Source organism: Diadema antillarum, unplaced genomic scaffold (assembly GCF_040938485.1).
Source record: "Diadema antillarum isolate AM-2024a unplaced genomic scaffold, OU_Dant_1.0 seq00001103_RagTag, whole genome shotgun sequence".
Classification (NCBI taxonomy): Eukaryota; Metazoa; Echinodermata; class Echinoidea; order Diadematoida; family Diadematidae; genus Diadema; species Diadema antillarum.
In genome coordinates, this window is record NW_027271919.1 from 927,139 (window position 1) to 954,589 (window position 27,451).

General features: G+C 38.4%; 1 protein-coding gene across 1 annotated transcript; it reads left to right on the forward strand.

Annotated features, from left to right (window-relative positions):
- Positions 1 to 1,770: 1,770 nt before the first annotated feature.
- LOC139743717 (kielin/chordin-like protein) lies at positions 1,771 to 25,666 on the forward strand. The gene is made up of 20 exons (XM_071654174.1): positions 1,771 to 1,862; positions 2,551 to 2,724; positions 3,168 to 3,250; positions 4,164 to 4,260; positions 4,799 to 4,890; positions 5,764 to 5,943; positions 6,278 to 6,457; positions 7,229 to 7,322; positions 8,093 to 8,275; positions 9,006 to 9,103; positions 9,536 to 9,724; positions 11,264 to 11,378; positions 12,414 to 12,550; positions 13,268 to 13,319; positions 14,415 to 14,536; positions 18,506 to 18,680; positions 19,822 to 19,969; positions 22,148 to 22,316; positions 23,789 to 23,969; positions 24,944 to 25,666. The coding sequence occupies exons 4-20, from the start codon at positions 4,203 to 4,205 to the stop codon at positions 25,132 to 25,134; spliced, it is 2,364 nt and encodes a 787-aa protein (XP_071510275.1). The 5' UTR covers positions 1,771 to 1,862; positions 2,551 to 2,724; positions 3,168 to 3,250; positions 4,164 to 4,202; the 3' UTR covers positions 25,135 to 25,666.
- The last annotated feature ends 1,785 nt before the right edge of the window (positions 25,667 to 27,451 follow it).

Sequence of the window (27,451 nt, forward strand, 5' to 3'; positions counted from 1 at the left end):
GCTGGAATCAGATTTTATCAATTATATTTGCTACAAATGTGAGTTCAAATTATCAAGCCGTAATTAGTTAGTCCAAATAGGCACTCACTTTGAGAATTTCCACTGAAATATATAGCTGTCCATCATGTTATTTTAATTCTAGAAATGAACATATTTAGCTGAGATGAGAAAAAAAAGCATTTTTTGTCCTTTTCTTTTGTGGCCTTGATTTGCACAGAGGGGGGTAGTGGAGTGCCGCCCCTTCGATTGCCCTGCCCTCCCCTGCTCTCGCAATGAGCGAGTCCAGTTGCCAGGCGACTGCTGCCCCAAGTGCATCAGTACCGTGCCGGGCTGTGTGGACAAGTATGGCCTGCTTCACCAGTATGAGACTACGTGGAGAGACAACAGGGATAACTGTCTTACCTGCACCTGTCTGGTAAGTGGTCAAACCATTGCTCCAGGGATTATTGTCCACCATGTTACTTAATTGTTATTTTCTATTCCAATCTCTTCATGGAGAGACAACAGGAATAACTGTCTGACCTGCACCTGTCTGGTATGTGATCAAATTAGTGACACATTTCGTTGCTGGGGCAATAAGATCTCGTATGTAAAATTTTTGGTGAAAATACCTTTTTTAGATTAATGGTCAGTATAATCAGTTAAGTGATGTCCTGTCCAAATCCTAGCTGTTTTACTCCCAAAATGAAGCCACCATGGCATGTCAAAGGAAAGGCTATCCCATGTGATATAGTGCTTTGGCTGCCATGTTTTTGTCCTCTCCTGAACATTTGACATTTTGTAGATACGAGGTCTTGTCGCTCCAGCGACGATTTGCTCCTGCAACAATTGCTTCAGTCTTATTTCCTCCAAGGACGTAGGGTTAGGGTTAGGGTTTTGATATGGATTTAGTTTTATGTGAGGATTAGGTTTAGGGTTGGGATTGTGTTTGTGGGTAGAATTTATGTTTGGCTTAGCATGCAGATATTTCATGAGAGCAATTGTCGCAGGAGTAAATTTCATGGAACTGGTCAAACCATTGCTCTAGGGATTATTGTCCATCATGTTCTTTCTGTCATTTTCTCTTCCAATATTTCTCAACCATGTTATCTTTTGCTCTCAAGATTGATTTTTTTTTCTTTCTACTGATGATGATGACCAATCAAATTTTAAGTGAAGTGTGTGACAATTGTTGGTGAATGTGTATGCCTTTGTAATCCTCAAATCAAGACATACAACGTGAACTGTATTGAAAGTTTACAATTGCATGAGATCTGCACTTTGGGAAATGTTAAAGGACTGGTATAGTATTGGGTGAGGTGAGGATTCAGCATTCAACTTTTTGTGAGATGCATGTACTTAGAAACCACTTTATGAAACGTTAAAAAGCATTATATTACCATTCTAAGAGGAATTCAAAGTTTATTAGATGAAAATCGGTTTTGCAGTGGCTGAGATATCCAAAAACAAAGTAAAACAAATCCTAATAAAAGTTGGGTCCCATCTTTTATTACGATTGCTTTGTTTTGGATATCCCAGCCATTTCAAAAACCAATCTTTATCAAATAAATTTTGAATTCCTCTAAGAATTACATGCTCTTTCATATTTCATAAGAGGTTTCTCATCTCCAAAAAGTCATCATCAAAAAAAAGTTGAAAACCTGAAGCCCATCTCAACCGAAACTGTACTATCCCTTAAAGAATCAGATCTAGATGCATTATATTCTTCCTGCCACACATAGAATGTTAACACTCCTCTGTCTTCCCTTCATATCTTTTTGTGTCTCAGACGACAGGTCAGGTTCAGTGTTCTAGGGAGCAGTGTGAGTTCAACTGTAACAACCCTGTCCATGTCAAAGGACAATGTTGCCCAGACTGCAGAGGTAAGTCTTTGAACCTCTAGCTCTTTTTGTCTCATGACATGCCATATGTTTCAGTGAAAGAGCCCGTAATTCTGCCTGCAAATAATGCAGTGCATATTTGTAGTGTAGAGCTACATGTATGACCTTCTGTTCACCAATGAAGTAAAAGAAATATGCAGCGAAGTGATGTAGAGCAAACTAATGCACTATTTATGGAGTTTATGCTAAGACAAAATGTGAAAGGGTTATAACTCAAATTGTTTTCTCCTTTTCAAAGAACTGCCACAGTTTTTGGACATAATGTAGCTGGATGCAAAACTTAAATTATTACTAAGTGGACACAGCTCATGTACAGATTTCCCTGATCACATGACAGTAAGAGTTGGTAACCAGGTCAGATTTTCTTGGAGATTTGTAAGATGAGCAGTAGATATCTTGACAGTCAAACAAGTAAAAGTGGGATGCTTGGCAATCACTTGAACCACCGAAGTGATCATAGCTGTAATACAGTTTGCCATTATCACATCAAATAATCAGATTACTATTGTACACTGAGTGCTAGTATACATGGGTGTGGTGCATTAACCCGTTACCCTGATTTTGCTACAACACACATTTTCCATAGACACTAACCTGCCCAAGTACATACTGTGGACTCGTCCCGTTAAGATATAGTGTTAATCCTTATTAAAACATTCCATTCCACCAGGTTGCTACTACAATGGCATTGGCTACTCCTACGCTGCCACATTCCCATCGGCCTTTGACAAGTGCGACTCTTGCATCTGTCTCAACGGCGACGTCATCTGTGAGCCAACCAGCTGCGACGTTCAGTGCAGCGCCCCCTATCATCCACCCGGAGAGTGCTGCCCACTGTGCGAAGGTACAGTGATAAATATTGAGTAGTTTTTCAGAATATTCAAATTTGTGAAAGTTTCTCATTGCTTACTATTGTGATACCCTCATTACCCTCATTCATTTAGTTCATGTATCAATAATACTATATGTAGACCTATTAATGAGATAGTACCATTGAACTGATACATACACATCCAATTGCTTTGGTGAGACAATGTATATGACCTACATGTATTTTTTCATTTAGATTTATCATTATGATGACTTACTGTCAATTGATGCAGTGATTTTCTTCATCATAGATATGTGAATATACATATAATCATAAGTGACCAAAGTTAACACATGGAAACGAGTCAAAGATTATGACATAACCAAAGCTCTGTAACACACAGATTGCATGCATACCACAGTTTTCTACATTTCTTATATATTTCTGTTATCATCTTAACCCTTCTACTCCCACAGATTGTTACTTCCTTGGTCAGATCATCCCAGACGGAGAGTACTTTAACCCTGCCCTGGATTCCTGCAAGACATGCTTCTGTGACGTGAGTTGCTGACTGTTGACCCCACCAAAAAATGTGAACTGTGTCCTGTTGCATTAAAAAGAATAAAAAAATCAAACATCCACAGTTAGAAAAATCAACATGATTCAGGTATCAGCCAATCAGAATTGAGTACAGGTTGTATTCAAAGACTTAGGCTTGATTTTCTGTTTATGTTTGATCACAACTTATATGCAACGGGAGCCAGGTCATATTAAGCTTGTTTAACCCTTTGAGGATGGACTGACTACACTACAACACGCATTCCCATAGACGCCTGCCCGAGTATACTCAAGACTCGTCCTCAACGGGTTAACAGAAATATCACACAACATTTGTGGAAATATCTCTTATCATCTTAACAAGCTCACATGTATTAGGAGACAAGTTTGTGTAATATAGTGATTCTATCTTATTGCTTTCGTTGTTATCATTATTGTGATATGATGATGATGATGGTAATTGTAATTATTACCACGTCGAGTTCTTTTGATGAATAAAATCATGTATTTCATACAAGTGTAGTGTGTTAATATTTACGTTCAGTTCAACCTATCATGACTTCTTCCAGTCTCCAGGGTTGTTCTCTAAATATTGAACCACCTCAATGCTTAAGTCAAAATTTGTCCATTTATTCGAGGGTTTGTTTGTTTGTTTGTTTGTTTTTTTGTTTTTTGCACCAGGCCTGACTCTAAATGATCACTTTAATATCACCTATCAATAGGAAGATACACATATAAATATTGGCTAGGACAATGTTCCTGTAATATCTTACGAAATGTTTCACATGTTTCCATATATCCATATATATTTGCATATCTTTGCATATGTTTGCATATATTTGTATAATTTGCATTGGATGTTTGCCTATGTTTGGTTGCTTTTTTCACCACGTGATCTCGTGTAACCTTCGCAGAAAGGTTCAGTGACGTGTGCAGAGAGGGAACAGTGTCCAATGCTGAACTGCCCAGTGACCACCACAGTGGCTGGAGAGTGCTGCCCATCATGTGCAGGTGAGTCTATAAACTTACATAGATCACTATCACCTCCCTATTAAAATTGGTACCTTTTCAGAACAGTTAGAATGAAACTCACTGATAATTGTCATAATGATGACAATTTGGACACTGTTGGAGTAAGATGATGATGATGTTGATGATGATGATGATGATGATGATGAGGAGGAGGAGGAGGAGGAGGAGGAGGAGGAGGAGGAGGAGGAGGCTGGTGCTGATAGTGGTAATTGGGATGAATTTGATAACTTTCAACTCTGATGATGATGATGTATGATGATGATGATGATGATGATGATGATAATGAAGGTGATGATGATGATGAAAAAAATGATTTAAAGATACAGGTGTAAGTTCAATGATAATGATGATTAGAAAACAATTGTTATATTAATGATAATGATAATGGAAGATAATGTTTGTGGTGACGATGATGATGATGATGATGATAATGATGATTGTGATAAGGGTTCTTCATATCTCGCATCACACAGTGGCTTTACAAACATTCTTTGTAAAACTTGCTTTTCCTTTGCAGATGCATTCTGCCGAGCTCCAGACGGAACGGAGTACAGGAGCGGAGAGTCTTGGATTTCATCAAGGGATCGATGCCAGGAGTGCACCTGTCTGGTAAGTTATACTCACGACTTCATTGTCTCATGCATTGATGTGAAGAAATATGATTCAATGCCATTGATGTATTGACCAATTCGGGTTCGTTGAGGGCAGCAGACATGTCATGGCACTGGGCGCAGCCATAGTGGGTGTCTGAGCCGACCCCCCCTGCTCTCCCCCACCCCAGGCAACATGTTTATCACGCACTTGTAACAAAGGTTCGCGCACTAAGCAAGCATTCGCGTACTCAGTACGAGACGCCCATTGGCTAAAGCAGTTTTCATTCTGCGCGCTAGGGAGAGGGGTGGGGAGTGGGAAGGGGGGGTCGGCTAAGACACCCACTATGGCTGCGCCCATGCCAAAAATACACATAGCGCGTCACAGAATCGGTCAATAGATGCTAAAGCCTCATACATGTATGTCTCATAGAGTTTGCTATCTGCTTTTTTGGTCTACTACAGTGACAAAGAAAGTGTGCATTTTTGTCAACCTGTTGAAGATGGGTTGATTTTGCTACAACAGGCTTTTTCCATAGACACTTGCCCAAGTATACTCAGGACTTGCCCTTTAATGGGTTTAATAAGTGACAAATATGAGTCCTAGTAATGAGATAAATATTAATGACATGAGAAATTGTGTAAATATTGATAATGATAATGATGAGAAAAGTATCTTTAGAGTAAGAATATGAAAATTTAGGTAATGCATGCATTGAAAATTGACAAGTACCAGAATGTAAAAAAACGGATTTCAAACTGAATAGATCTGTGATATAATTGTAAAGTGCATGAGTGGTTTCTACTGAAGATGCATGAAAGTGTGCAATGCTGTGCAGAATTGGTATGAAATGGTGGTTAAATCCTATGACATTTTATCCTCTGTTGCTAGGATACCATCATCAACTGTGTGCGGCTGCCCTGCCTGGAGGGCTCAAACTGCACCCACGGCCTTCAGGCAGAGGGAGCATGCTGTCCAGACTGCAGTGTGTGTGAGTACAACGGAAACCTCTACCGCAACGGCACCAAGTTTAATCCAGGCAACGATGTCTGCTACACCTGTGAATGCCGGGTAAGTTGTTTCCCACTGTCTTCATATCATCCGCTGAGACTGAGAAGGGCGTTAAGTTGCCTCGAGCATTATGGGTTTAGTGGCAACTTAATACCCTTATCATTCTCACCCGATGATATATTTTCCTTTCCTTTGGACTGTGGAAATGTTATGCCAAAATGTGATAATGATAATGGAAGCTCAAGTCTTGGGATGTATAGAAAGCCTATGGCAAAGCTTAGCAAGTGAATGCTGGAAGTCCCTGCACTCAAAAGGTTGAATATAAATAAAATGTTTAACTGATATGATAATGATTAGATGTAAATTTAGATTGATTGTGGATCTCGTTTCCCAGGATGGTAACGTGGTGTGTGAAGATGAGGTCTGTCCACCAATCTACTGCAGCGAGACGGTCCAACCATTCAACAAGTGCTGCCCGCAGTGCGCCGTCTGCACTGCACCGGACGGCTCCATCTACAGCCACGGTCAGACTTGGCAGGACGGAGATGACCCCTGCACTACCTGCCGATGTGTGGTGAGTCCCACCTAGGGTCAGGGGTCAAGGGTCAGGGGTCAAGGGTCATGCAAATGGCACCTAGTGTTTCATCAAACTTTTTATGGTTTATATGAGTTGTAACTGATGTTAAGGTTGGTTGTTTTGTATTAAATTTTTTGGTTTCCTGTCTCAAGCAGACTTGGGAAATAAATGCAAATGTGACTTCTGCTGGTCAGATGAGACAAACCAGATGAGAGATCAGAAAGAATAGAAAGAATAGATATACATATCTTCAAAATTTCTCTGTTTATTGTAGGCCTACTCTCACTATCTTGTAAATGCTGCACCATTCCACATCTGGCTGCATTTGAATGTTGATTCCAATTCAGTGGTGCCGGTCTACAAATTTCAAAAAATCTGGCATACAATTGCACTGCTATGACAGTCTATTAAGAAACAGTCACACATTCAAAATGACCCTATGTATTGTACACGTTTGCTACACTGTCACTACTGTAAAACATGATATTTTTGTAGCATGAAAGTTTTGTGAATTGGAGCCGACGGCCTTTTTGGCAAGTTGCCTCTTACATACAATGCATATAGTGTAGACTAGAACTTTTGCGTGCATTTTTATTTCACAAATATGGCTCTTGTAAAATTTGCAATATTAAAGTGCAAGCAAAAATTCGTGGTTTTACGGTATTTTGTTGTCTGAATATTGCCACATTGCTCCAAACCAACTTTGGGCTTTGTTACGATTTTATGGTAAAATTTCTTGCTCAACTTTTCCGCTTCTTTTCCCCATAGAACACAAGGATAGAATGTACTACACCAGTCTGTCCAATCACTGACTGTGAGGATCCACAGTTTGAGCCTGATGAATGTTGTGCATCCTGCCTAGGTAGGCACCCATTAGGGGATGATTCATCCATTTCAAATCTAATTTAATTCAGTTCAATATTGCTGAATTATAATCATTTAAACTCCACTTCAATGAACTCATTATCATTTCATTCATTGTTACTTGTATCACGTCAGTTCAGTTCAACCTCATTTAAAGTTTACTCACTTCATAAACCCAGTTTGACTCGCTAAATCCATTTACTCACTTCATTCAGTAGAGTTCCATTTGAAATATTTAAGTCAGATTAGCTCAAGTTTATTCCATATGCATTGATTCAATTTGACTTGATTTGATTTAATTCAAATCAGTTTTGTTCATTGTGTATCACATGGATTGTAAGATCAACAGTTACAGGCATAGACTATGTTTGATACATTGCTCTATATTTAATAAACATGCTATAGTATTCATTTATGTATTTGCATGGAGTATATTTTGTCCTTGCTATGCTCCTTGTTGCTTATCCTATACACAAGAAGAATAGGAAATTATATCATAGTACATGTAACTTCCAAACTATTTTGAACAATCTTAAGGATAAGCTATGGCATGTATTTCTGAGTTTCAGTGTTATTTTCTTTCAGAGTAAAAATTCATTGCCAAGTACTTTGTCCATTCAATGTCTATCATGCATCCGGCCTTTATTTTTTGAATGTTTTTAAAAATGATTTGTTATTGACATGATGTACAGGAGCCCCTTCCTAAAAAAGGAAACAGACAAGATCATTGAAAAGTTTATGATTTTTTTTTTGTGCTCTTCCTAACAGGCTGCATGTTTAACAACGTAAACTATGCCAACGGTCAGGTGTTCAGCCCACCTACCCATGACTGTATGGAGTGTGTGTGCCAGGGCAACCGGCTGAACTGCCAACCGATCACCTGCCCCATACCTGATTGCCCCGCTGAGTCCGTCGTCTATAGCGACGGGGCTTGTTGCCCGGTGTGTGTAGGTGGGTACTCTGTTCAACTTTGTTTCATGGATCTATGTATAGATCTTTGTACAATGCTGGGCTTGTTTGGAATGCTTGGTGTAATGGTTCGTATGGTGGTATTCTTGTTTTCCTTGTGCGTATGGAGTGTGTATGTGTGTGTGGTTATGAGAGGTAAATGTCTTTGAAATCAACCTCCATGTGAATTTAACAACTATTGTTCCCTTTAAGTTTGAAGATGCCTTTCTTTTCTTGTTTTGTAGAGCAACTTGCATTTGAAGGTTTGTCAATAGTTTCATCTTTTTCTTTGTATGACTTATTGATATGCAAATACAATAGTGTACTTATATTACCTGCTCTTTTCATAAAAGCAAAAAAAAAACACACATTAGTTTTTACTTTGATTGATATATGATGCTCATACACATACCAGTTAAATTGAATCCAATTTATTTTTTGTTTTTGTGTGTTTTTAGTTTCCAGGGTTTTTTATATGTTGTAGTTTATGTGAATCTGTTTTTTCTCATCAGACTTTGTTTTTATGTTCTGTTTCGTTCTGGTTTGTTTAGCTCTGTTCCATTCCATTCCAATTGGATCATTTGGAGGGTTTAGGGGAACAATTCAAATTGCGGTTTGCTTGCTTTTTTAACAATCTCATAAATACCCTGATGTAAAACATCCCTTTAGCTATCGCTCACAAACTGTATCTTCATATTCCTATCAGTGATTTTTTTTTCTTTCCATCTCACAGACTATAAAGATGAGCGAACAATGTGTCAGATAAACGATGTGGTCCTACAGAGTGGTTCTCAGTACTCACCTGATGAATGTTCATCTTGTCTGTGTATGGTAAGCCATCCGTGAACATGTTTGTGTCAAGTGCAAACAAATGGAGATAGTTGTGCATTATTGCAGACTTTTAGTCAAAACTTCACAAATTTCCTTTTTCCCTTTTTCGCTTTGCTTTCTTGTATGTTTCCTATATGTACCAAGCTTTATTCAGTTTAATTTCCAATCAACAGTTGCTGATTTTGTGTTTTAACCATCTTATATATTTTTTTTTTTGTAATATTTCCATTCAATAAGATAATCTTCTCTCTTTTTACTTGCCTTACTTTTTCATTTACTGCCTAAATGTTAATATTTTGATCTTATCATTCTGTATGTTTACATGATTCTTAGTCTGGCAGTAAATCATGTGGTATGAAGTCACTGCATCATGTGTGCCTGTGATAGTTGATATTTCAATGTCTGACCAAATCTTCTTTGTTTGTCTTCCAGGCCGGTGAGCTGCTTTGCTCCGCCCAGGAGTGTCTAGACGTAGGCTGTCCCCAAATCCGCCAAGTGAGGGAGCCGGGGTCCTGCTGTCCCGTCTGTAAGCTGGACGCCTGTGTCTTTGACGGGAGACTGGTTCTTAATGGGGAAAACTTTGTACCCCTTGGTGATGTCTGCACCAACTGTTCTTGTACGGTGAGTGGAGGGCTGAAACACAGAATTTGGTAGAACAGGGCCCCGTTTCATAAAAGATGTTAGGATGTCAACTCTTGCTGAAATGACAACTTCCTATAGCAACAGCCAATCAGGAAGCTGCATTCATGTCGTTACCATGACAAATGACATTCCAGCAAGAGTTGTTATCATATCAACTTTTTATGAAACGGGGCCCAGAACATTACAAAATACTGTATACAATGAATATTTTGCAAGGTTTTTATTTTTGCAAATTTCGAGAGTCAGGTGCTATTCACGAAATTAAAGACAAGCAAAAATATTGGCTCTGATCCCGATGTGGATGTGACATACGGGTGTACATTTCTCTGTTCAGTACAGGACTCCACGATCGCGAATATAACTACTCGCAAAATAATTGGTAATTCCGGATTCGTGAAAATTTACACTTGCGAAATATATGGTGTATGCAGTAAAATCTTTCTCACTTGCTGAATGGGCTTTGGGATGAGGATCTTATATCCATTAACAAATGAAGGGTTTTATTGCAAAATGAGTTAAGCGCCATTTTTAAAAATGTTAAAGTACGTCCATCATCAGATAGAGCAAAATTAAACCTTTCCAGTAATACCTCACTTCTGACATAACAAGGAATATTCTAGAAGTTATAATTAAAGATATCTTGTATTTCTTATTATTTTCTGTGTTTTTTAGCAGCTTTAGTCACAAATATCTCAACTTAACAAGAATGGATTTAGCTCCTTTTGCAATAAAACTCTTCATATGTATGTGGATGGTGCTCTACCTACTTACACTAATACACACATGCATGTTTTCTTTTCACACTTTTTGTAATTTTGGCCAGACTGTGTGGATACTTGCTCAAAGATTCCTATTATATCCCACTCTATTAAATTCACGGTATTTTGATGACAGTCAATATGACACTTTGATATCTCAGGTAGATATGAAATTACAGGCCATTACATGCATAATGAAAAGGTACGATATACTTTTATCAAAAGTTTCTCAAATCTTAGTACCCTTTGCTCTTTCTGTAACTGCCAATATGCAGATAATAATCTCTTGATTTGTTATAAACTATATCTGAAAGAATTTGTGATATTGGAAATAATTTGATTTGGTGTGATGTGATGTGATGTGATGTGATGTGATGTGATGTGATGTGATATGATTTGATATGCACTCCTTGCAGTATTAAATCAAATTAATGGAGCATGGCAGACAAGAGTGATATAAGAGAATTAACACACATTGTTATGCAGAGTTTTGTAAAACTGTAGCTTAGCATATTAAAACAAACAGGTAATACAGACATCTAAACTGATGTAAGATAAACAACTGAATTGTTTGGGTGTACCTACTGCTGTGCTCGTCTCTCTGTAGGGGATATACGTGTAGTTTTGCTTTCCCTAGTCTTAAACATTTGTTTTTGCATGAGGCATGGGTTTTTAGAAGTCTTGTCGCTGAAATTACTCCCCAATCAAGCACCACCATCACGCAAATATTTTCCCTTCTCTTTTCTTCCCGTTCTCTCAGAATGCCAATGTGGTGTGCTACTCAGTGGACTGCCCCAGTCTGTCTTGTCCAGAGGACCAGCAGATCAGACGGGAAGGGGAGTGCTGTAGCAGCTGTTTGGGACTCCAGGAAGGAAGTGAGAAGATTTGTAGTTCTCATTTTTTTTTTTCTCAAAGTTTTATTTCAGTCCAGATTTAGAAACTTCCTACCTTTGCTGCTTCATGCGCTTCTGTGTTAACCCTTTCCGTTCAGGGGACTTTGGACAGTATGTACATCAGTACAGGCAAATCAGCGCACAAAGCGCGCAAAGAGTGAAGCCACAAAGAGCCCATCTTTTGTTCTTCTTTTCCTGTTTCTCCAGGATTTCAAAAAGATTATCTGCCGTTTGACATTAACACTTTATCTGCCTAGTCATTTAGTTTTAAACTCAGCTATCTTTTTCACCAGCATCTAATAATCCTTCTAAATATGACTTAGTCTTAGCTTTAGCAAGTACACTGAGGTGGACCAATGTGCCTCAGTCTAAAACAGGAAGGCTATGCGTATAGTAGGGATTAGGGGGATTAGGTAATCTCTATTCATTATTAATTGGTTTCCAAACATACAGTGCATGTGCACTCCAACATACTTGCCAATCAACAAACAATGCATAGTAAGGGGTAGCATGTTGGGAATAATTATAGTGATTCACTCTTTAGGGCCTACAATATAATCCTTTTTCATAGCACTGTCATACACGTACAGGTGCTTTGGAGTGAATTGATTAAAGGTCATAGATTTAGGTTTTGGTACCCATACTCATCTGTTTGGGACCTACGCTCGACAAGCTTGCTTCTAAGTAGGTTCCATCATATTTCTTTAGCATTCATTCTCAGATTCCAACTTTCATAGATCGACCACCATGTTCTATATATTTGCAATATTCTATTATGCCTTTTAGCTGGATATCATGCATTATTTCATTTTGTTAAATTTGATGTATTTTTTTTCACTGAGAAATATGAAAAATAAATTGAATTGAATTGAATTGAATTGAATTGAATTGAATTGAATTGAATTGAATTGAATTGTTTCCATAGCACCATTCATCTGAAGTATTCAGATTTCATTGTACTTTTCTCTTACTCTTTTTTGTGTCTTCTCTCTCATTTTATGGTCTCTTCTGATGCAGACGAAGTTTCTTGCACTTTCCGTGGCGAGGTGATCCCTGAGGGAGGTTCCTTCCTCCTTGGATGTCAGGAGTGTGTTTGTAGGAATGGCGTCTCCCGCTGCTCAGATATTGAGTGCCCGGCGCTCAACTGTATAGGGGTAAGACACACCCACCTCCACACCCCTCCCACTCCACCCCTCCCCTTCTTCTTCACTCGTCATTTTTCTCTCTCCTCTTTTGTTAACTATCATATTTCAGCACTATTATTGTTTATTGCTAGTATACTATGTAGAAAAATTTTGCACACCTGGGGCTGGGCAGATATTCCATGCAAACGGAAAGCAGCAACAGAATTAGAGAGAAGAGCAGTTTTTGTCATCAGAATCAGGATTTCAGAGACAGCAATGTCATGAAAGACATGATTCTAAAAGTTGCCAGATTGGAAAACCTGTGGGTGTATGCCAGCAATATCCTATGATATAACCTCAACCTGCCTGAGGATTTTAAATCATAATATGCTATCTCTGTATTGTGTAAGAGAAGGGTGTAAAATATATACCACTAACTCAAATGAAGTAGCTTGTGTTATGTGAGCTTGGTTTTTTTTTCCAAACTGAGTATTGTTTTGTTCAATACCTATATGTGAAGATCATGAATTTTCTAAGAATCACAGAGGAAATTTATCTAAGTAGGGTTATCGAACCTTTGATATTATCACCATCTTTATTCAAGTGCCTTTTTTCTTCTCATGTGAGGTAACTTCTTTGACATTCAAAATGTACCAACAGTATTTGTGTGTTATCACAGTGATTATTCAAACTCACATCATTAATGATTGTGCCTGAAAGAAAGAGTAATTTTCCTTTTCTCTGCAGGGGGAAATCCCCCAGCTATCACCAGATGGATGCTGCGAGGAATGCGTGCCCAGTAAGTATGACAGCGATATATGTTCTCTTTCAAGGCTTAATAGCCTATACAATGATTAGATATGGGAGGAAATACTTGATACCTATAGCTTGAACTGAATTGAGTTTATTGAGTCTTTACTTGAAAAAAGTCCAATAGACAAGATATCCACATACATGTATGAAGAAACATAAATGAATAAATTACCATTATTGCACACAATAAGATGCAATGGTATATCGTCGCTAGGGCGACAAGACCTCGTATCTACAAAATGTCAAATGTTCAGGAGAGCCAAAAAACATGGCGGCCAAAGCACTATACCGAATGGGATAGCCTGTTCTTTGACATGCCATGGTGGCTTCATTTTTGGAGTAAAGTTAAGACAGTTGGGATTTGGACAGGACATCACTTCACCCATTATTTGACCATTAATCAAAAAAAGTCATTTTCACCAAAATTGCAGATACAAGGTCTTGTCACCCCAGCGAGGATATGCTATCTTTAATCTTTTTTGTTTGTTTGCATTCAATCTGCTTATCGAGTGAAAGTCACTTAAAATTACATTGTTGTAAAAAGCCAAACAAAGCAAATATATTACAAAGGATCGAAAGGAATTGCCATCTCATATACATTAACACACGAGAGTGAGTGGGTTTATTTATATAAAAGAGTCTTGTTTATACTTTCAACATCTAGAATATCGGAATCTTTTGAGATTATGTGATTCCATACAGCTGTACTTTCTCATCATTTCAATCTGGTACACTGTCCATAGAGTTAGTGCACATAACAGATGCAAAATGTTATGAAGGTATTGAAATGGGCTTGAATGGCCCTAAGCAGCAACAGACGGGCAGAGAGTGAACAGTTTAACATTTTGCATTGAATGTATACATTATTGATACTTTATTTGCTGATGCTACATGTATATCTCTCTGCCTGTAGACCTCGACAGTGTATCTATGTGCTGCTGAAAAGCAATGCGACGTATGATCAGGGCGTGTTGTCCTTTGTGGGTTTTAAACATGCAGTGTTAACCTGACAATCAGAAATAGAAGATTTATTTGCCTTCGAGCTTGCACTGAAACCTCAATCTCTTTGTATCGTTTCCAGGGATGGGCTCCTGCATCGTGTTTGGAGACCCACACTACCGGACGTTTGATAACCGATTCCATGACTTCCAGGGGACCTGTACATACACTCTGTCCAAGGACTGCACCACCAACCAATTTGAGGTGAGCTCATAAACTTACCGTAAATAATGGTGCATTAACCACACTTTTTTCCCACTGAAACGGGTCAAAATTCAAGGTGCAGTTCATACATCATAACAGCCAATACCTACTGAATGTCTGCATATAGTAGGCAGACAATGTTAACTCATGTGCACAATCTCTCATTCTCAGTTTGCCTTTAGATGGTTAGGATAGTTGAATGTTCACCTAAAGAGACATCGGAAACATTTTAATCATTCGAAATTTAATGGCACATCACTGAATTGACGTTAGCAATACTGCTTAGAACATCCATGGCAAGCATGCAATATCTGTCTATGTAGAGCCTAATGGAAAAACATCATAGGGCCTACTGGTGGCATCGATGATCTTTCATACTCCCTACCCTAACGAGAGCCTAGATATAATCTCTTACATATGTATATCAACTGTATATCATTTATGCATCACCATCAGGTACTCATCTCTCCATGCTAAAACGTTTTTGGGTTCCACGCTCGTCAGTGGGCTGTAAAATGTCATTCTCAATAGCAGGAAGCCTTGTGCTCGAGTCTGTAACAGCAGTTGTGTAAGTCTGGCATGGTATTTCCCATGTCAAATACTTCAGTATGAATTGCAGAAACATTCACTGACAATGCATCCAGTTTATCCATGGTTCTTTCTGTGACCTTTGGGAATGCTGAATGGCTTGTTGCATATACCTTCAGTCCCAGGCACCGCGTAGCTACCGTGACGAACAATGGGCAGCTCGCCACGTATCTGCTGTATAGAGGGAGTTCTGTAACCAGTTCAGTCCATTGGTCGTGCGTGTATGAGGCTTCCGGGTATTAGACGCACCTGATACAGGGGCCTGTTGGCTGTGCACTACGGCGGCTGTTGTGGGATTGGAGTTACCTAAAAGCTGGTTCTTGGACTTGTTACGACGAAAATGTAATTCTCTGGATGGCTTCAGAGTTCTGTTTTGTTTGCTCATAGTCATTAACGGGAAGCACTAAAATACACAGGTCAAATCCGAAAAGAAATGAAAATTTAGCCAGTCCTAACACAGAACCTTCCAGTCGACTCCATGCATGTGTAGGCTATGTGGGTCCCACGATGAGTTTGTTTTGTGACGAAACTGGTTCTATTTTAGTCCTCACTTGGATCTGTTGTGGAAATAGTCAAAAGTGTGATTGAACAATACTTGTGTGAAGCAATGTTTCTTATGAATGCACAAATTGTAATATGGAGATATAATTTCCCATATAATAGGCAAAAAAGGAGAATAGGCATGGTGATATGAATAAGAGTAGCCATGGATGACACGTGATTACTTATGTTCTTCTTATTTACCTCCAGAGGATTATAGAAAACAATTTGGTCCCCTATTGGAAAGATGGGCACACAGCATGGCCAAAACAAAGTGTGTTGTAAGTGATTTCCCAGGTTTAGAGGTGTAGCGTTACGCCGATTGATGGCACAATCCCAAGACCTGACACTGAGGCCACACTGCGACTTGGCTGTGAGTGCGAGCCATGAAGGAAGCCATTGATTTAACCAACAAACAAAAAACAAAATAACTTGCATCTACATCTGTAATTCGTTTGAAATAAAAAGCTAACTCAATTATATATTGTCGTAGTTTTGCTTTTTTGAGGGAGGGGAAGGAGGGTTATACATTGTAAGTGTACTTTTATATTAGATATCTTTAAAAGAAATAAAACATCATATGAACAGGTATTATGAACCGAGGCTTTACAGTGTGGGTCTTTTTATGATAATATTTCTAACAGAAGTACTGTAATTCTCTATGGCTCGCATATTTTGAGTCAGAAGTATACCATTTTTCTTTTCCATTATTTATAGATTTCAGAGGAAGCATTTCGTGAAATCAATATCTATAAATGTTTAATAAAAATAATGTGGGTCAATATTGCATATACAATGTATATTATAGAGAGTTACCTTTGGGGTTTATTTATATTGAGTTATGCAGTCACACAAAAACATACACCAGAGACTCCAACCCCAAGCACCTTCTGATCTGGAGATTCTCCCGCCCGAAACCTCTAGCAAACGGGAGACTCCAAGTTGATGTGTGCGAAACGCGAAGTTCCTAGGGTTCTAGATGTTCTCTGGTGCTATCTAAGGCTTATTTTTTCAACATACGATAGCAATAAGAAAGAAATCCTTTCCACCGAGAGACACAGACCCAGGGCGGGAGAAATCAAATCTCCAACGGGAGAACGGGAGATTTTGCAAAAATGGGTTTTCGGCGGGAGATCTCCCGTCGAAAACGGGAGAGTGGGAGTCTCTGATACGCATTTAGACTCATAGGCCCAAAAACAGACATACAGTCCCCTCCCTGCCAACATATATGCACAGATGCTCTGCCAAGAGGCTTTATAAATAGCCGATACAAACCTTGGGCATTTCCATTTTTTAACGCTCATCTTCTGGCGTGATTGTCAGCCATTCCAAGGGCCGTTCTTCATCAGTGTCGGGCCCCTGTCCCATCTCCATTACATAATCTCCTGCATTACTACACCAGCAGCATAGAGTACAAATCACCATAGCAACCATGGCCGCCACCCATTCGAAAATAGACTCTCCTGTCATTGTCTTGTCCCTTTGTGATGCAGATGATGACGATGAAAGAGGTTGAAGATTGTAGAGTTCGAAGGTTTGAAAAATGCCCCTAACTGACTGCATGGAGACCCAAATTGCTGTGTAAGGAGAGAACTGCCCCTGACCAACAGATCAGAGTCAAATGACTTTTCTGTTCTTTATCAGGCTTTAATAGTGACTTATATAAGTAGCTCATGAATGTAAATATTTCAGGAACCAGTTGACAAGAGTCGATGAACTCTTAAAACAATGTAAACTGCCAAACATGTAATTGACTATCCGATGTCTGATTCTCTGTAGTTTCCTGGGGTTTTTTTCACATCACACATGTTGTTATATTGTAACAATTTTATGTGTTCTGTTTGTGTAAGGTAAACAGCCGACTGAGCATCTCCTAAAGATGTTTGTTTTTCTCCCAGTCTGAATTTTCTCATCTGGTCTCTTGTATGTTGCAGGGGCGGATCCAGGAATTCCGTAAAGGGGAGGCACAGTTACAAAATTAAAGGGGGTGGGGGGCAGTCCCCCCCCCCCCATTTTTTCTTTTTATTTTGTTTGTTTTAACAAAAACTGAAGAGGGGGAGCGCACCTGGTGCGCCCCCCTCTGGATCCGCCACTGTATTATTCTTTGCTTCTCGTCTAGTCCCTCTCCTATGTTTGTTTTTGTTTCCTGTCTAGCCACTCTCTCTCCTCCTCTCCTATGCTGTTCTTTGCTGAGTCTGCTGCATTTAATTTACCATTCAGATTTTTTCAAACAGTGCCACCATTGTTCATCCCCTCTCACAACCAGTTCAATAGGCAAATGTGTCATAGTTCTTCTATTCTCACATTGAATATAGTTGTTTTGTTAAATCTCTTTGCATTCTATGAAGAACTGAGTTGAAATTGATTGACAAATTTCCCTTCATTGACGTGAATTCACACAGATGTTTCAGTGTTTTGAGTAATAGCCATGATGAAAAAAAAATCATGAGATTTAAAACCCAAGACCTTACTTGCTAATTGTCAATCAGTTGCAATGACAAGACTTGACAGAGGAGTCATTACTTCAAAGAATTGAATAAATGATATATTAGGGTGCAGTGTATTTCATAAAAGAAGACTGAGTGAGCCAGCAGCAGGACTTTCTTTTTCTTGTAAGTCAAATCTATTGTATTGAAATTTTGTTTAAAAAAAAAATGAGACAAGTAATCAGTACATACACTATGTTCCAAGGCAATGCGAGATTATGATTTATTATTACAGTGGTAAAACTTGTATTTGATCAAGAATTGTACCATTTCAATTGCCTTTTTGCCCAGATTACACATAAATGATGACATGCATGAATAGAAAAGTGGAATCTGTATTACCTTTGTTCCACAGATCATCGTCCAAAACAACGGTAAAGAGACGTATGCTGTGTCCTGGACCGAACTGGTTTCTTTCCGCGTCCATAACGTCACCATCGACCTCTTGCCGAACTTCGCTGTTCGGCTGAACCGTGAGGAGGTCATTCTCCCATACCTCAATGAACCAGAGTTCAGCATCCAGAAATTGGGTGAGTAGAAATAACTGATAGATACTTATTTCTTCGGGGCCTTTTCCCCCTATTTTTGACAATTTATTCAAATCAATATTCATATAATTTTATTATTTATTATTATACAAAGTAATATACGTAACACTTACATGAGTAAAGAATTTTTACAGAATGTCCAATCACACACACTTCAACATTACACAATTATAGTAATATCATCTTTGTCTTTCAGTAAAAGAACAAATAAGTACATGTAATTACAACTTTATTGTTGACTTGTATATGGTAAAGAGGAATTCACAGGAGAAGCATAGCTTGTAAATGTAGTGAATTACTTAGCTTAAAGGACAAGTTCACCTTCATAAACATAAGGATTGAGAAAATGCAACAATATTAGTAGAACACATCAGTGAAAGTTTGAGGAAAATTGGACAATCGATGCAGAAGTTATGAATTTTTAAAATTTTTGTGTTGGAACCGCTGGATGAGGAGACTACTACAGCTTGTGAGTCATATGCGTACAACAGTATAAAGAAAATGTAAAAGAAAATTCAACATATTTTCACTTTTTTTCGCATAATAAAAGAGCACTTGACTTGCCTCTTTCTAAAGGCAGGGGGAATAATATTACCCATAACATTTGTCGGTAACGAGTCAGGGGAATGTGTACTTTTTTCAAAAGATGGAATTTTATGAAATTCTCTTTATATTTTCCTTATATTGTTGTACGCATGTGACATCTAAGTTATTCATACACTGCAGTAGTCTTCTCATCCAGCGGGTACTGCACAAAAACTTCAAAAATTCATAACTTTTGAACGGATTGTCTGATTTTCCTCAAACTTTCAATGATGTGTTCTACTAATATTGCTACATTCTCTCAATCCTTATGTTTATGAAGGTGAACTTGTCCTTTAACTTACCCAAGCTTGTTCATTAGCATTCAGTATATAAAGTTAGTAAGCCCACTCAGTTGTAGCAGTGTGGCTCGGTCCAATAGGAAGGCTAAGGCAACACAACAGGGAATAAGGAGAATTAGTTAATCTTTATTCATTGACAGTTAGTTTCCAGATATCTTTGCTAAACAAAGCAATATGTGGTGGTTAGTCATGTACCGTAGCATTTTAATGACATGTGTGCCATTTCCCACGTGACACAGGTCTAATGGTAGTGGTCCACACCAACATTGGAATCTCGCTGTCGTGGGATGGACAGCACTTTGCCGAGGTGAGAGCCGACGGGATCTGGGAGGGTCACCTGTGCGGACTCTGTGGAGACTACAACGGCAACCCAGATGACGACTTCAGGTATGCTGAGATACCGCCGTTTCCCTGGCAACAGAAACTATCATGCCTACACTAGTATACAAATGATGCACAGGATAGAGTGTGTTAGTGTAGGCGTGGTGCACTCGAGGGTATTTACAATTGTGAAACATGCACGAGGCGAAGCCGAGTGCATGTTGCACTACATTGTAAATACCCGAGAGTGAGCTACGCCTCCACTAATGCCACAAAATAATCCTGTGCATCATTTGTTGTATAAAATGGGTCGAAAATTCGAAAACTAACATCATTTTTCAGCGTTTTTCACGTACCTTTGTGGGTCAAGACGTCCGAAGATGTTCGTCCCAAACATTTACGCACGTCGCACTCGCGGAAGTTCCGCACATACACTATAAGTATAATGGGGGGGGGGGGGGGGTTGGGTTTTCGGACACTTAAGTTCCCGCATGAAAACTTACTTATTTTACATAGAATATGCACCCTTTACCTTAAAGACTTGATATAGACTCCTCATATAGGCCTACTAGACAACATACTCTGAAAACGGCGTGAGAATTAACCTGCTAAATCGTTGGATTTGCTCTTCAAAGTGACTCCATGTACGCGTCCGGTCCCATAACGCTTGGTCTACTGTACTGTACAAAGTGTACGTATAGTACAGTATACGTACGTACGCCACATATGTTATGCACAAGGGAAGACAGGCCGGCCGCCCGGCAGCCCGAACTAGAAGTTGTTTACAGGATTGACAGCGCGTACGCGTATGCATGCAATTCATCAAAGGAGCCGCCGCGCGCACAGACGATCGGCAATCTACCATAGGATTACAGGCAGTGCTATTGTACTGAAATAAAGGAAGGAGGTGTGTCTCATTTCAGCGCTTCCTATTGGCTACATTCTTGAACCCATTTTATAATAGAGTTTGCCAATAGATTTGTGACCTCAGTAGAAGAGGACCAAGATTTTGCGAACAAAAATTGTTGGTTTGATTGCTTCGCCCTCAAGAAAGTAAATACCAGTATTTTCATGCCAATGCAAAAGACTCCTTTACCAAAAGGAACAACTTGCTTGATATCATTTGACATCCCAGGATATTGCAATAGTGAGTTCGCTTGTTTGTTTTTGTTGTTGTTGTTGTTGTTTTTTGTCCTGGGGACATCATCATCTTTATCCCCAGAAGTTGTTATGAAAAATTCCCTACTAATCAACAGTTTGCTACACATATTTACAGCTAGTATTATCATTTCATGTCATGTTGAACTTCTTATTTTCATTGCCATCATCATTTATAACCATGAACACCATCACCATGAGCATAATCACTATCATCATCATCTTCATCATCATCCCCATCATTACTATCATCATTATTATCATTATCCTCATTACCATCATCATCATTGTCACCATCATCATCACATCATCGTCACATCATCATCACCACCATCATTATCATCACCATCATCATCATCATCATCATCAAATCATCATCACCACCATCATCATCTTCATCACCATCACCATCATCATCATCATCATCATCATTATCATTATCCTCATCACCATCATCACCATCATCACCGCCATCATCATCACCATCATCATCATCTTTATCATCGTTATCTTCACCATCATCATTGTGGTCATTGTCATTAATATTGCTGTAAGCAAACATCACCATCACATTTTGCACATCTGTGATGATTGCTTATTGGCTCCAACACCCACTTGTTGGAAGTAATATCTCCTTAGTGGTCTGTCTCCTTGAATTAGCTGAAAACTTGCAGTCTAAATTTGTTTTCAGTGGAGAGAAAATAGTGCTAACCACCCTTCTCAGCATGTAATGCCAGACTGCATACCCCATTAACTATTCTGGATTGTTGGAGCTTCAGAGTCCAGATGGGTAATTCTGTCTGCCTTTTTGGCCTGAGGCTCTCATATTCCTTACCCCATCTTTGAATCAGTCTTATCGTGATCAATGTGTCTGTTGTTCGGGAGTGAGTTTCTTCAATTTGTCTCCCTCTACAAGTGAAATTTGTTATGAACACAACTGCTGATCTAGAAATTAACAAACATGTCATTGTGATCTTAACAACTTTCATTTGTAGAGGGAGACAAATTGAAGAAACTCACACCTGAACCTTCACCCCTCTGAATGATATCTTGCTTGCACGTATGTTGTCACTATCATTCTTGCAGAGCCTCTAATGGCACCCTGTGTGGGACGGCCTCCGAGTTCGGAAACACCTTCCTCGTTGGCGACTATGCCGAGTGTTCGTGCCAGGAGAGTGTGGAGCAGACTCCGTGTATGAGGGAGGAGAACGCTGATCTAGAGTTCATCGCTAGAGAAGAATGCAGCATCTTAAAGGTATGATGTGCAATTACAGTAGGCCTATATGCAATGTTAAAGGGATGTTGTGATATTGGTGGAGATGAGGAGTATAGGCTTTTAACTTTTTGTAAGATACCAACAAACCACTTATGAAATAATACTGAGTATAAAAGAGGAATTCAAGGTTTATTAGGAGAAAATCAGCTTTGACATGGCTGAGACATCCAAAAACAAAGTAAAAGAAAGCAATCCTAATAAAAAGTGGGTCCCACGTTTTATTAAGATTGCTCTGTATTGGATATCTCACCTATTTTAATACCAATATTCATCACATAAACATTGAATTCCTCTTGGAATTTGATGTGCTCTTTAATATTTCCTGAAAGGTTTCTCACTATCTCACAAAAAAAAAAAAATGTTAGAAATCTAAAGTTAGGTCTGAACCAAAACTGTACGATCCTTTTAAGCGTATATAATTTTTTGTGAATCGGGACTTTCCAACAATTTTGGAGTGGTTAAATTTGTGATCATGGGATCATGGAGTACGCTAATGAATGGTGAAATACTGTATCATATGAAGAGTTTGTTCGCAAAAACCGATAAGTCCATATTTGCCAAATGGAGATATTTGCGATTAAAGGTCAAGAAAAATAAAGAGAATAATAAGACAATTTTTGCTTCTTTTGACCATAACTTCAAAAATGTACCTTTATATGTAGTGACCAATATATCATTTAAAAGGTATTATTTTCTACTTTATGACAGAGACCGTACTTCAAAATCTTCAAAAATGGACTTATCCGTTTTTGCGAACAAACTCTTCATGTGCTTGCATGTTGGGATCAGTGTTGATATTTTTGCATGCTGAAAAATTCGAGAATAGAACCCAACTTGCAAAATTTGTGAATATGAAAATCTCACAAAATATATGCGGTATGCATTAATGGGATCACTACATGGTATATAGCGGAGAGAGCTCTGCATTAATTCGTAGACAGAAGGTCTCAACTGGGGTTCAAAGTGTGCCAACGCATGAGGATTTAGATATTCTTGGACAAGATACAAGTGTTTTTATACATACTATATGCATCTTCACCTTGATGTAAAAATGGGAACCTGATGGTGCTGGGGCAATAATAAAGGCAGGGCCCTCTGGTAGAGCAGTGTTATCAAACATTGAAGTGGCTACCCTGGCTAAATTAGACCGTAGTATTATTACTGCAGTGTGTTTTAATCCTTCATGTACAATGATATTTATGCATTTCTGTCTGCAACTTGTACATTTTTTTTTAATGTGTCAAAATGATGCTAGACAGTCTTCAAGTTATTGAGCATGTAATTTATTAATAGCTACTTGTACACATATGAATTTGGTCAGTTTGTAAGTGAATGAATTTCTTATAAGTTGATGTAGATTTTATCATGTTTGTCTTTTAAGCTCCCGTTATCACACTTCTACGAAGATTGGAGATGATGAAATCTGAGGTTTAATTTTTTCTTCTTTGCAGCGAGAGCCGTTCGTATCTGCCCATACTGTAGTCCCAGTAATGCCATTCTTTGATGCCTGTATGTACGACCTGTGCGCGTGTCCGTCCCAAGAACGATGCTTGTGCGACGTCCTGACAGCATACTCGCACGAGGCGCGCAAGAAAGGCGTGATCATCGACTGGCAAAGAGCTAACTATTGCTGTAAGTAGAATGTCTCCTCTGCTCTTAGTTTAGACACAATCTTGAGAATACTTTATACTTTTTGCCTCTCTGTTGTATATCATCTCAGTATGCCTTCTTATCTTAAAATCTTTGCCCAAAGAAAGAAATAATTTTTGTTCTCTTCAGTAGACTCTTGTAGGCTGGATTTGGTTGATGTTCTCATCCAGTGCTAGAGAACAAATGCGTTTTCTTTCTTTATGAAATATCCCCAGTTGAAGAAAGTTGGAGGGCTGTGTTAATTATGAATAGTAATAAGTGCAGTGATGCCAACCTTGCAAACAAAGACATATTTTTGATGGAAAACAGTATTCTTACCTTTCCGGCAATAGACATGGGTATAGTAATAACATTTTGGAAAAACAATTTGAGATACTGCGAAGTAAAAAATAATAAGTGACAGTTGGTGTCTGTATTTATGAGTGGTGTATGTAAACATTGCTAAGAAAAACAAAACATGGATGGATTTCCTTTTCTACAATCTCCACTACTTTTCAGAGTTAAATGGGATTGGCTGAACTATAAAATGAAACTGGATGTGACTTATGCAATCTACAGAGAATTACTCTAATCCTTCTTCATTTTTAGGATTCGCTGTTTCATAAAATATAGGCCTTAGGGAATGAGGTAATCATGTATTGCCAATATGTTAATTGTTTTGTTTTATTTTTTACGTGTGTATCAATAAAAGATATATAGATTTTGAGGGAAAGGGAAGCATTCATTATTAGCTAAGAAATATGTTTGTCTGTGTATAATGTAGGAATGAGATAATCATGCATTTCCAATATGTTAATTGTTTGTTGTTGTTTTTTATTTGTTTGTCAATAAAAGTTATATAGATTTTGAGGGCGAGGAAAGCATGCAATATTAGCTAAGAAATATGTTTGTCTGTGTATAATGTAGGACCAGCACACCAATGTATTTGTTGTTCGTTTCCTTCTTTGTACCTGCAGCCATTTCGTGCCCAGAGGGCGCCGTTTACAGTGAATGCTCCCCAGCCTGTATTCAGACGTGCTCCTCGCTAAACACGATAGACGGTGCGGAATGCTCGCCAAGCGACGACTGCTTGCCGGGCTGCAAGTGCCCCGCTGGAATGGTACTACATGAATTCAGATGTATAGCTATTGAAGACTGCCCCCTATAGGCCACAATGGGACATGTTTCTTTCCTCTCACATAGATATTCCACCTGGACAATGTAATGACATGAAAAAGTCAGAGTGGTGGAATTGTTGCCCTGACTAAAGAGGCATTCTTGCAGTGTGCAGTATGCCACAGAGTTACAAGAAGTCCCTCTGGCTAAAGTTAATGTCTTGTACATGTATACGGCTGACGACTTAATTTATGAATACTGTAAATCTCCTTGAATATTGTATGCCAGGATGATCGGTATGCAGTGAAAACTTGTTGAATGAATGATTATTTTTTTTCTGTAATAATGAGGATTCCAGGGAAGACTTTCAAGTGTATTTTTGAAATTAGATTTTGTTTTGATTTTATTCCATTGTTGTCGGACTAGAGTAAAGGTACGTCATAGATTTAGGACCAGCCGTTGCTCAGGACGATAAAACAATAATAATTTTGATATCAATTAGAGGCCAAGAATGCAATACCTGATTTGCCCAGACATGCAATAAGAATTTATGTCATATTCCATATTAGGCACTTTTCTTTATAAGTTTGCATGTATTTGAGAACTAACAGATCTGAACGATTTGGGATGTACCTTTCCCATGAAGTCAAATGTGACATTAGCAGGTTTTCTCTAATCCACAGAGAACTCTCTCCTTTGTACACAGGTGTACTTTTTAAGATGTGAGTATGATGTACTCAAAAAGTTGACAAATTTCAGACTGCTTTAGGTTTTGCTTTGTTTTTTTAATCTCTCTGCTACCAACTTTATAGGCAATGGAAGAAAAAAAAAGTAAAGAAGCTGATTAAGCTGATTTTTAGGGAACAAATTGATTGTTATTTGATGTTGTTCATCAAGTTCGTTCCATTCTCGTATGTATTATCCTTCTTTGAAGCTTACCCCGTTCAGTGCCAGGAACTCTGGACAGTGTGTATAATGCTATGGGGTTTTCTCTGCCAATTGGTACTTAAAACATACAAAGGGTTAAACCAAGGCAGTCTGTATGGGTGTGTCTGGTTTCACACTTGCATGTTGTAGTAAATCTGGTGTCAGAGAATTTTAAATTGTCATTTTTGCATCATCTTCAATTCACTTTGGTGCTGATGCTAGAAATGTAGGGTTCACACACCCCCATGTGAAATACTGTATATGCCATATATTTCGAGAGTCTAAATTTTCGCAGATCAGGACTTCCCAATGATTTCACGAGTGGTTAAATTCACGATTGTGGAGTACTGCACTGAACGGAGATATGTATACGTGCACCTCACATTCATATCAGGATCAGAGTCATTATTTTTGCATTTCTTTAAATTCATGAATAGTAACTGCTCGTGAAATTCGCGAACATAAAGACCTTACGAAATATTTGGTGTATACAGTAAGAAGTTGTATGTCCAAGGAATATATTCATGATTAAAGAAATGGTGCTACCTCTTGTAATATCTACAAACCTCTTCGGTAGATTTTCTTCTTTGAAGCAGCAGACACGCGTAGGCAGAGAAGCCGTCATGAGCAGAATAATTTTGTGACATATTAAGGCAAGAGTGCAGTGATTTTGATCAAACTTAGCTAATAAGATATGAAAAGCAAATTGAATGTTGCACAACACATAATGTCTTTACTTTGCATACTGACTTTCGTACATGACATAGTTTGAAGTAGAGAAATAGTGGATTGTCGCTATGTGACTGCACAAAAAAAAAGAATACAAACTTTAGATAGACAAACACATGTAATCAGTCTTGCCATCGTAATGATTCTATGCACTGACTTGCCCATGTCAGCAACAAAATAGTTTTGTTGATTTTGCAACACATGCAGTTCTAATTATAACTGAACAGTGTTTGTGACAGTAAAGCCCATTGCTTGCCATGATATGAAATTGAGTCATCAAATCTCTGTATAGATATTGAAATTTGGCAAGAGCCAGGGCCAAGACATTTTGCAAGTTTTATCTGCTCAATGATGTCCTCTTCATGTATTTATTATTAAGAGCAAGTGTATATGACTAAATTTTTGTTATCATTTTTACAAATATTTCTGTGCATTCATGTCTTGGTGTTAAAGTGGAGTATAGAGATACAGGTTTTGTTTGGTGTTTTCTTCGTACAGTAGTCTTACATGGATTATAGAAAGTAGTTTTGGGATATTCTATTATGAACAAGAATGAGCCGGTAGAAAATATATAGTAAGATAATTTCAGTAGAAGTGTTGATGAGCAACAATGAATGAAGTTAACGTAAGCTTCAACACTGCCTACTCTTAGCATGTTCCAGAAGATGATGTTTACTTGCCAGTGTTTATTTGATCAATTAAAATTTTAGAGC